The following is an 11,092-nucleotide window of genomic DNA, read 5'->3' as shown; positions in this document are numbered from 1 at the left end:
TTAGCCTCCTTGTCATGCTAGCTAAACTGGAAGATGGCTAACCTGGTGCAGATTAGACTGGGATGAGTTTGCCATGTGGGTGAAAAGGGACGCTATGTGCTAAAGGCTAACATGTGCGCAGAGCTTGACCAGCATCTGGACGGGCTCCTTGCCCAAAATGTTGCCAAAAAAACGCCCCTGGACTTCCGAACCGACACCGGCGAGACAAACCAAGCGATCGGCTGAACGAGGCCGCAGACGTAAAAGTTACAAATCAGCATATCATATCGACGTATATTGCTATGTTTATTGCAAAGCCCGGACGCGCTGTTCATTTCGGCGGCGCGGGAACCAATGCGAACCAAGCACGCGCAGCTACAAACGAAGAGGAAAAAAAAACCTCCGATCCAAACCCCGAGCAGACGGGCGTCCCCTTCGCGACCCCTCCCACCGGTCACGGCTCACCCTCTCCCACGCTCCTCCCTTATATTTTCTCCGAAAAACAAATAAAACAGAACAACCGCGGTCGTCATCATCATCATCGTCATCATTATTGTTATTACATTATTAAAAAGTGCAGATAGAACCCCCCCCTCGGTCGCAGGTGTTGGCGGGAGGAGGCGGGGGAACGATGGCAGTAAGAGGAAGAGCGCCGGGTGACCGAGAGAAAAAAGAAGAGTTTGTCTGTGTTGCACACACACGCACACACACACACACACACACACACACACACGTGCGCGCTTGTGCACACGTATCAGGGCGAAACGAGAGCAGCGCAAAGACCTGGTGGCGGAGGAAGATCTTGGCGGCGGCGTGGAAAGTGACATCATTGTATCATCTGGGATTCATGGGGTTTTTCTGTTCCCTCCTCTTCCTCCAGCCGGCCGGGTTCTGTTCGTTCCTCCGTGGATTCTCTCCTTTTTGACGTCGTTTATTTTTTTTTTCTTCCATATATCGGGAGGGGAAGGGGCGGTGGTTGGGCGGTTGGGGGCGGAAATCAGGATCCCGCCACGTTCCCGCTTCCCCGGCGCCGTAAAAGTCCCGTATACATTTATATATTTATATATTTATATATAATTTTCATCTATTTTCTTTTTTTTCTTTTTCTTTTTTTTTTTTTTTGTTGGAGCTACAGCACAGCACCCACGGCACACAGACGACAAGGGTGAAGGTTCGGAGGGCGGGAGTTCGAGGGGTCGGGGAAGGGGGGGGGGGGGGGTCTCTAATATTGTGCCAGAGGAAGTGGAAACAGAGGAAAAGTAAAAGATGACGAAGAAGAAGAAGAAGAAGAGGAGGTGGAGAGGGTGAGTTCCAGCTGCTTCTATCAGAAACGGTTGTTTTTCACACCTTTGGCTGAAAATTAAATGTGGCGGCTGGGTGTGTGTGTGTGTGGGCGGGGGGGGGGGGGGGGGGTAAGTACACTTGAGATGGACGGGGCGGAAAAATGGCGGAAAAGGCTATGGATACCTTGTATTAGTCAAGTGTACTGGGACGGGAGGGGGCTGCCAATCTATACGCCTAATATATTTATACCTTTATGTACATACAGTACAAACTGTATAGCATGGTGTACCTGGAGTAGTCGTAGGATTACAAGAGGGTTCGGGGCCGGTGGGGCAGACAGGTAGAGACGGGGGTATCTAACTTAAGGAGGAGGAGGAGGAAGCGTTTTTAAAGGTCTAAAGAGAGCAGATGGCTAATTGTACCCGTGTTTCACAGCCTGGCAGCAAGTCAGTCTTGTGCATAAGGAACGGGAGGAGGGGGTGGGGCGGGGTGGTTGGGGGTGATGGGGGGGGGAAGGGGGGAGCGCCATCAGGCCTTGAGGGCGTGCCATTGGGCGACGTTAGTGCGCGGCCGGGCGAGCATGTCTTTCCAGTGCTTCACCTCGGCCGGTCCGCTCTTCCACGACAGGTAGATCTGGGGGTGAGAACAGATGGACGCTAAGGGGTTAACCGGCTCATCTGGGGCTTTACCAACTCCACACACACACAAATTACAAAAGGGGTATCGTGATGCTAACGCTAAACGGAACAGCTGGGGTTTTACAGTGGAACCTTGACGTCCGAGTGCATTGGCTTTCGTTTTTTTTTTTTTTTTTTTTTTTTTGGGTTAGATGCATCAACTGTCCCTGAAGTGGCGTTTAAAGACTGAGAGATGCGCCGCCGCTAGCTAGCTAGCTAGCCAAGAGAAAATAATGGAAAAACAGTGACGTGTGCATGTGATGGGCTCGTTCGTGAAGAGAAATCAGTGAGATGTGGTGACGGAGAGCGTCATCTCTGAGAAGGTAGGAGATGTTTACGGGGATTTGGTGCGGCAGGCGGTCAAAGCCGGTCGGGGTCGGTTTGACGGTTTTAGAAAGAGGAGGGACTTCAATCCGTCCATAAATGGAGTTTAGACACCAAGTGGAGCAAAGTAACATTTAGCAACACATTGTAGCAGCTAGCGAAAGTTGAGTTAGCACCAAATCAGATCTTCAAGGTAAATACACGTGTAGCTAAAATCCAGCCGATGTAGCTAAAATGTAGCTAATTGAGCAACACATTGTAGCCTGCAAGCTAAGGATGGAGCACCAAATGAAAAACTCCCTCCACTGGCATCTTTGTCCGATCTTCAAGGTAAACACACTTAATGAAACCAGTTTATTTATCTTAATTCTGTTTTGTAACTTTTTTTCTACATTATCTATCTACAAAGAACATTTGTCTGCTTGAAAAAATACATAACAAAACCGTCGGTCTGGAACAGATAAACGGTGTTTCAATTTATTTCAATATGGGAATTTACCATAATTTCCGGAAACTAAAAGCCGTTACTTTTTTCCACACTATGAACACAGCGGTTTAAACAACTACGCGGCTAATTTATGGATTTTTTGGGCCCTAACAAGCTTCACGCCGCCAAAAGATTTAGCCTCTTCACATCGGACCACTGAAATTATCGTGATATTCTGAGGCCGTTCAATTCCGACACCAAAGAAGACAACTTTAATGGTTTAAGTGCGCAGGAAGACCAAGATAGCGATCAGCTGAGAGGGACAAAGCGGGGATAGAAAATGGATGGACGGATGGACTTTTCCTTGGGTTAATTATTATTCATCTTTTTCAGCAGCCATGTCACAGGCACTGACTGCTTAAAAAAAAAAAAGCATTTCCAGCACGCATGTGTGGATGTTACCGCTATGTATTCAATAAAAAGTAAAAGTAATGTTTCTGTGTAAATATCTCATGTTACAAAGTGGACACCTGTGGCTTAAAGACAAGTGCAGTCTATATATGTATAGATATATATTTAGTATAAAATAAATATAAACATTTTACATTTAGTGAAGTATAACATTATATCATACGTCACTGTATTATTATATGATAATAATACATTTGTATAAAATAAATATAAAAAAATGAAAATGTTAAATTCAGTAAAAATAAATAAATGTGCATATATATATATATATATATATATATATGTACCCACTTTAAACTCTTTAAACAGTGCAGTATGTAAATAACGTGTTTATTTTCATTTTTATTACGTGTTTATGTATTTTTATTTTTATAAAAACCCTGCGCATGCTCCGAGCGGGGGAGCTCTCGTTTCAAATTGTCACTGCCTGCGTAATGACAATCGAAAATCTCGATTCTTGATATATTCTTAATTATTTTTCGTCTTATATTCAAGAGCGCTCAATAGTCCGGAAATTACTGTCATTTGATCCACGAGCTGCGGAGCCACTATCTCGCCCGGGGAACTCATTCAACTCCTGAGTCAAGGTGTCACTGTTTGTGAAAGGGTGATTCTTGAGACGTTCTTGAGAAGAAGACCAGGGCGTTACCTTGCCGATGACGTCGTTGCGGCTGAGCCTGTCCTTGTCCATGACGGTGATGATGATGGTGGTCTCCCTCAGCACGTGAGCGGGCACGTCGAAGGGGAAGGACTCGTTGAAGACGGGGTTCAGGCAGCGTTTCATCGTCACCGTCTTCTTCTTCTCCACGCGCTTGTCCTTGTGCATCAGCCACACCTTCACGTAGGGATCTGCAACACGGACCCGGAAGGTGATACGTGAAGTCCACTCATGCTAATACCTCCACCTCGAAGCAAGACACGCCTTCAGCTGGAAGCCTGGAGGTTCTCGGCATGAGAGAAGGGCTTTCGGTGATGACAAATGGGAGAGGAAGTAGAGCTCCTACCTGAGGTGCCCCCGATATCCATGGCTTTGAGATTACGGGCTTTGATGATGTTCACAGTGATGGTGTTGGCGGTGGGATTATAGCAGAGCGACACGAGAAGGTCCCCTCGCCTCCCCTGTGGAAGCGCGCGCGCGCACACACACACACACACACACACACACACACACACACACACATGCAGCTCTGATGTCGGATTTTGTCTGGGAGCGTCTGCTCTTCGGTTCACGGACGGGCCAAGCCATTCCTCAACCCAGAATTTGCATCGACCGGGAGATAACATGGGGCTTTTTTAAAACGACCTCCCCCATCCTTACGCTGCCATCACTGCAGGGCTTGAGCTCCTTCCAGAAGGTCTTGATCTGCCCCAGCTCCACCTTGTTGAGCGGGATGGACACCTCCCCGATGGGGTCGTTCCGGCTGAACCGGTCGTAGTCCAGCACCTGCAGGTAGAGCGTACGCTCTCGCACCTTCTCATAGGGGAAACCTGAGGAGAAGGAAAGAGAAGGTGCGGCGGGGGTGAATGGAGGGGTGTCTTCAGGCTGCTCCCCTTAGGGGTGACCAAACGAAATCATCTTGCTCCATCTAGCCTTCTCCTCGACAACTTCTTCTTGCACAACAACTTACTTCTTGTCCTCTTTCCAAAACCTCCTCTCTGGCCTTCCTCCAGACCTCCTTCCAGGCAGCTCCGACCTCATCATCCTTCTACCCAGATCTTCGCTGTCTCTCCTCCGTCCATATCAAAACCACGTGATCTCCGGGCCATCTACCATGTGCTGTCCCTCTGAAGGACTCATTGCTGATCCTCTCCATCCTCCTCAGTCCCAAGGAGAGCCTCCACGTCCACCTCTGCTGCCCCAAATCTTCTCCTAAGTGTCTAAACCGGACAACATGGCAGCACCTTTCCTTTCAGGCAGGCTGAATCTCTTTTGTCATCTCTTGGAATTTCTCCACCAATTCCACCGTGCTTCCACGCGTCTCTTCACCTCTTCTTCACCCTCTCCGTTGCTCTGGACAGTTGACCCTTAGTACTTCCTGTAGCCTTACCGTTCCACTTGGGTCCACCTCATTCACACACCTTCCAGAGCATACCTCCACCTCTCCAGATGTTTCTCCGCCTGCTCCCTGCTCTCACTACAGATCACAGTGCCATCTGCCAATATCATAGTCCACGGAGGTGCCTGTCTAATCTCATCTGTCGGCCTGTCCATCACCTTAGCAAACAAGAAGGGGCTCAGAGCAAATCCCTGATGCACTCCCACCTCCATGGTAAACTCCATCTCACCTATGACACACGTCCCCACTGTCTTATAGCCAGCATACATGTCCTGCGCCTGCGCATGTCATTCGGTATCATAGCTCCTCTCTTGGCACCCGGTCGTATGCTTCTTTCGATATACAGAAATACAGTTGTGTAATTTTGTCTCTACACAACCAAGAGCAAAGAGGGAGAAGACACGGACCCTCAAACAGGAAGGTCTCGTTCCAGTGCGGGTTGAGGTTCTTCCTCTTGACCTTGGTCTCCAGCTTGTGCTTCTTGTCGGGCAGCAGGTAGATCTTGACGAAGGGGTCCGAGGTGCCGGAGAAGTCCTTGGCAGGCAGTTCCTGGCCCCTGAGAACTTTGACGGTGAGGGTCGTGTTCTGGAAGCTGTAGCCTATGCTGAACTGGATCCGGCCCAGCTTCTCGCTGATGGGCCCCTCGCCGTCGTCATCCTCCGAACCCGGGGAGAGCTGCGAGGAAGAGGGGTGCGGGGGATAATGGCGACAGAATAAATACACGCTCGTGCAGCGGCCGGGAAATCAGCCAGTCGGCCACAGAAGTTCAACACAAGGGCACACACACTCTCCGAGGAACACACACTCCAAGACAGAACATGACAGGGGAAGCTCTGAAGGCAGAGGAGATATTAAAGCAGGGTTTGTGTGGCGGCGGCGGCGGCGGCGGCGGCGGCAGCGGCGACGCACTCGAGCGGCTGCTCAAAGGCAGAGATTGGTGTGACATTAAGAAGACGGACGGAGTTTAATTTCCTTACTAATGTTCTTAAGAGGCGGGAGGCGCCCAGATTGATGATAGGGGAGCTCTAGACCACACTTTCCTCCCTCTCAGCCACTAAGACCGCTTTATCATGACGAGCACTAAAAAAAAAAGGCCACTATCTGATAGAAAACAGCAGAGATAGAGAGAAAGAGAAAGAGAGACAGGGAATGGAGAGAGAGCTCAAGGTTGGCAGCCTGCACTTGAGGCTTCCTGGTCACTTCCTTTCTCCTTGTAGCTCCACCTGCTGTCACTTCCTGTCTTCCCGTCCCCGCTGGAGAACCGGACACTGGTTTTAGTTACTCAAATTATTCATTCATTCATTATCTACACCCCTCATGTTACACCCGGTGGGGGGCTAGAGCCAATTCTGGTTCATCCCGGACTGCTCCATCACAGGGACTTACAACTACTCACCATTACATCGCCTTGATTTTGAGTATCGACTGTCTAATCAGTCCATTTTACTGCGACGCCACCTGCTGCTCGTGTTTTCTGTGCTTGGCTGATTTTGAGGAAGTGAAGCTGGCCGCTAGACCATCTGACCTTGGGGATGTGTGTGTGTGTGTGTGTGGGGACGGAGTCCGACGGTCCACACTTATGTCACAGCGATCCCAGACGGCTTAAAAAAACACGATAACGTATTTTTTTGCACTATAAGATGCATCTTAAATTCTTTCATTGTCACAAAAATCAGCCTTATGTATGAGGTCTTGTTGTGCTTACTGACCTCGAACCCATTTTACGCGGTACACTGCGCTCAAAAATCTGTCAAAATGTTTTAGTGCGACTTCGGTAAGTGACAAAGCCGCTCCGCTTGATTGATTGTCGGATCGTTCCCACCTTGTGCTAAAGTTGGTCCTTGGTTGAATATGGGTTGCAACGTCAGACAATGTTAGATTATGTAGTGCTGGAATACAACGTTGATCTAACCTCGCACTAACTTCAGGTTTCTGCTTACTCTGGCAACCATCAACCAATCAGAACAGTATGTAGTACACTTACCGTACTGTGCTTCGAGAGAATATTACTGTACATTTGAGTGTGTGAGGACCCCTGTTAAAAGCCATACTTACAACGCAGAATTCAAACACGAGGCTTTCAGTTACGCAGTAGATCATTGGAATAGAGCGGCAACGAAATAATTCAACGTGAGGGAATCAATGGCGCGGAAGTGGAGGAAGCAAGCAGGTGAACTGCACCGAGTAAAGAAGACTAAATGGAGTTTCCGTGGTAACAAAGCGTGATGGGCTCAGTTATTTTTTAAGAGGACGACTTTGCCGAAAGAAAAGTTTCCAGCCGGGTCGTTGTCAAGGCCAACCCAAAGGGTCAGATGGATAAGAAAGAAAATGAGAGAAGAGACCGGATGTTTTTTTTCCCACACCTCTCCATCCCTATTGATCTACGACTGCAGGTGCACCCATCTCGCCAATACCGTTAAAAACGAAGTGAAGAAAACGAATTCGGAGCTCGCCGTCATTCCAAAGAACTCCACCCGCTGGATATTTGTGTCAACAGGGAGTTCAAGGTTAAATTGAGAGCCGCGTGGGAGCTTTGGGTGACCGAAGGCGAACACTATTTTACAGAGACGGGGAAAGCGGCGCCGGGCGAGTTACACCACGATCTGCCCGTGGATGTCGAAATCGCCCAACTGTTAGACGCTGAAGAGGAATTTTTGATGGATTTGTGGAAGACGAAAGATTTAAAATTTCTGTATTTGTTACAACTGAACAATAATATCTTCTTCTTCTTCTTCTTCTTTCGGCTTTTCCCGTCAGGTGTCGCCACAGCGAGTCAACTTTCTCCATCGAACCCTATTCTCTGTATCCTCCTCTCTCACACCAACTACCTCACTACGTCCATAAATCTTCTCCTTGGTCTTCCTCCAGACCTCTTGCCTGGCAGCTCCAATTCAAACATCCGTCTACCAATATATTCTCTATCCCTCCTCTGTACATGACCGAACCGTCTCAGTCTGGCTTCTCTGACCTTCTCTCCAAAACATCTAACATGTGCTGTTCCTCTGACAGACTCATTCCTGATCCTATCCATCCTGGTCACTCCCAAAGAGAACCTCAACATCTTCATCTCTGACAACCGAACAATAATATATCCTTTATTAATGCGTTCTCTGCAATTAACCGATCATGCCGTCCACCAGCGCCAGGGGAGCAGTTAGGGGTTAAGTGTCTTGCGCCTTATAACACAACAATGGTATGCACCTTCATGAATGGAGGAGTGGACCGATTCATTATGATCCAGAATGAATGGACAAATGTGTGGATGGGAATTACGGCGGCGCAGAGGTTAGCGTCTGCAGTCGTATGTGCTGAGGAGACTCCTTCGGAGTGCTCTCCTAAGGACCTTCCTCGACACTGTAGTGGCATCAGCCGTTTTCTTTGGAGCAGTCCGCTGGAGCAGCGGCTGACAGGAAGAACTGCGGAGAAAGGCTAGTTCCGTCTTGGGAGGGAGAGAGGAGGGTGGTAGCTAAGCTATCATCTCTGATGAACAACGCCTCCCACCCCATGCAGAACATCATGATGGCGCTGAGCAGCTCCTTCAGCAACACACTCCTTCGCCCCAAGTGTGTGAAGGAGTGTGCATTTAACACCCAGCTCTACTCTCAATAGACTTCTCTTTCATTCATTCATCTACTCATGTGTCCATTCATTCACTCTTCTACACATCCACTCACTTGGACACCATAGGTCAGAGGGGCCCAAAACATCTATTGCCGTCTACCGGTTGATGGCAGAGGTAGCGTGAATAGTTCGCATGATGTCAAAAAATAAATGTCAGCCTATTATCCGTCATCAGGATGAAATTTGTCAATTAATTGAAGTACAGGGCGACCGGTCTGAAATCTGACCTTTTCTGACACATACACGCACAACGGCGCTAAGTGCTACAAAGCTCAAGCAAGCTAGCGAGTTACCTCGTTATCCTCCAATGTATTTATTTTAAACATAAGAAAGGGTAGTAAAATAAGTGGAGGAGCCGGACCGAGTAAGAAGCCAAAAACATACCCCTTCCACAGGGAGTGGGAGGAGGACTTTTTTTCGAAGTGCGTTTGCCTCATCTGCCAGTCTACCATTGCAACATTTTCCAACTGTTCATAAAAACGGCAAAACTGACTTCCCTCCAAAAAGCGAGCTGACGAGGAGAAGTGTGAAGGACCTAAAATCACAGTAGTCCACTTATTTACGTGTCAATCTTTTCCCACGTGAAGATCATTAAGTCCAAATATCGTTCTACCATGACTGATGATCGTTTGGCATGGCGCTTGAGGCTGGCTAGCAGTAGCTACTATTCGAACGATACGTCCCTGGCTGATTTCATTCAGTGCAAATCATCAGATTAAGGTCATGACAAACAATGTGCAGAGTTGTATTGCGCAATATGGGTTCATGCCATTATGCAAGGTACACCAACGTATATTGCACATAGAAAGAATTCTCAATATATCTATAAACAAATATGGTTTGCATTTTCATAGCAGGTAGATCATTTTGACTGGAAATGTCTATAAGTAAGATAAGATAAGAAAAAAATTATTGATCCCCATCGGGGAAATTCTTTTGTCACAACAGTGTGACACTGTCAATAAATATGAATATAAATATAAACAGAGAGACAATCAGAAGACAATTAGAAAAAGTAAAAGACATCAATAAATAGATAGACAGCAGAGGGAACAAGCAACGACATCAAGGATAATAGTAGCTTGCGCGCTACTAAGGTGTGTGCACTCCTGCTTTCGAGTGTCACTACCGCTGTTGTTCACTGCTAATCGCAATTTTTGCACGTTTATACTGTTTGAATATTGTCATATTGTTTAGGTGCAACTTGTTCATATGAGCCCTACTTGTTTATATATACTGTTAACACTGTTTATTCTTCATTCGTCTTCATTCGTCTTCATACATGTCCTCTCAGCCAATCACGGCCGGGATGGGCTCCAGCACTCCGCCCACTGCGACCGAAAAGCTTCCTCACCGGAGCGGTCAATCAATTCCAGAACTCCGACCGCTCCAGCCTTCTCCACACCAAGAGAAGGTTCAGAATCCTGGTTGGCACCCAGTCCACCGCCAGATCAGGAGCAGTGGTTTGGATGCCACACCCCTCCAAGTCACTTAGCCCTTCGCTTTTTATCGCTAAATCCAACTTCTTAAGTGTCTTACCATCACCATGTCCCCGGTGAGAGAGTTGGCAAGGTCTGTCACGGAGGAGTGGCCGTCGGCATCCGGGGGCTGGCCTTTGGGGCTGTTGGCCGGCTTGTTGCCCCTGTGAGGGAGAAGAGAGGGCAAAGTTAACCCGGGGGGGGAACGGCGGCGACGACACGCACAGAGACGTCTCCGGTAAAGAGAGAACGCCGGGGGTGGGGGGAGAGGGGAGGGAGGGGGCGAGGGGGGAGGACGGGGGAGTCCAAACCTCCACCTGCTTTGGCATAAAAAAAAAAAAAAAAAAAACAATAAAAGAAAAAAAATAGCTGCCAATCGGATCCAAGCTCGCGGCTTCAAAGAGGTCTGTTCTTTCTCTAGCTATCATTAGCATCGTTAGCGGTGCCCGACTGAGACCCGCCAGACGATGCGCCAATTAGCGGCAGGCGCTGGAACTGAGACCGTTTCGGCGCGCCGGGGCGGCGTCTAATGGGAGCGTGGATCGCCAATGTCCACGTAACACCCACCCTACCAGCCACCCCCCTCGACAAGAACGCCAGGCAGGACATCAGAAGAGAGCGGCTAAATTTAGAAAGCCATTTATTACTGGGAGTGAATGGCCGACCCTTGTCGTTCCCACGGACATTAACAAGACACACACGTTAAAATGACATGTATAGCAACATGGCGTTACTATAATTAACATAGGGGGGGGGGCGCGGGGGTAGACATGT

At 48.3% G+C, this 11,092-nt stretch overlaps 1 protein-coding gene across 1 annotated transcript in view; it reads right to left on the bottom strand.

Moving 5' to 3' along the window:
• Positions 1 to 909: 909 nt before the first annotated feature.
• The window catches only part of syt7a (synaptotagmin VIIa), a 51,511-nt gene continuing 41,328 nt past the window's right edge, over positions 910 to 11,092 (bottom strand). Inside the window, exons 8-13 of the mRNA XM_086163765.1 lie at positions 10,380 to 10,482; positions 5,627 to 5,894; positions 4,481 to 4,650; positions 4,167 to 4,281; positions 3,812 to 4,011; positions 910 to 1,896 (exon numbers count right to left, since the gene is read on the bottom strand). Of these exons, the coding sequence (XP_086019891.1) occupies positions 1,792 to 1,896; positions 3,812 to 4,011; positions 4,167 to 4,281; positions 4,481 to 4,650; positions 5,627 to 5,894; positions 10,380 to 10,482 (961 nt within the window). The 3' untranslated portion in view covers positions 910 to 1,791. The remainder of the gene's footprint in view (positions 1,897 to 3,811; positions 4,012 to 4,166; positions 4,282 to 4,480; positions 4,651 to 5,626; positions 5,895 to 10,379; positions 10,483 to 11,092) is intronic.

This window comes from Fistularia commersonii, chromosome 17, assembly GCF_037954325.1.
Source record: "Fistularia commersonii isolate RoL2024-O1a breed Wild chromosome 17, RoL_Fcom_v1.0, whole genome shotgun sequence".
NCBI classification, from domain to species: Eukaryota; Metazoa; Chordata; class Actinopteri; order Syngnathiformes; family Fistulariidae; genus Fistularia; species Fistularia commersonii.
The sequence above is the reverse complement of the archived record's forward strand: the minus strand, read 5'-3'. Positions and strand labels throughout refer to the sequence as shown.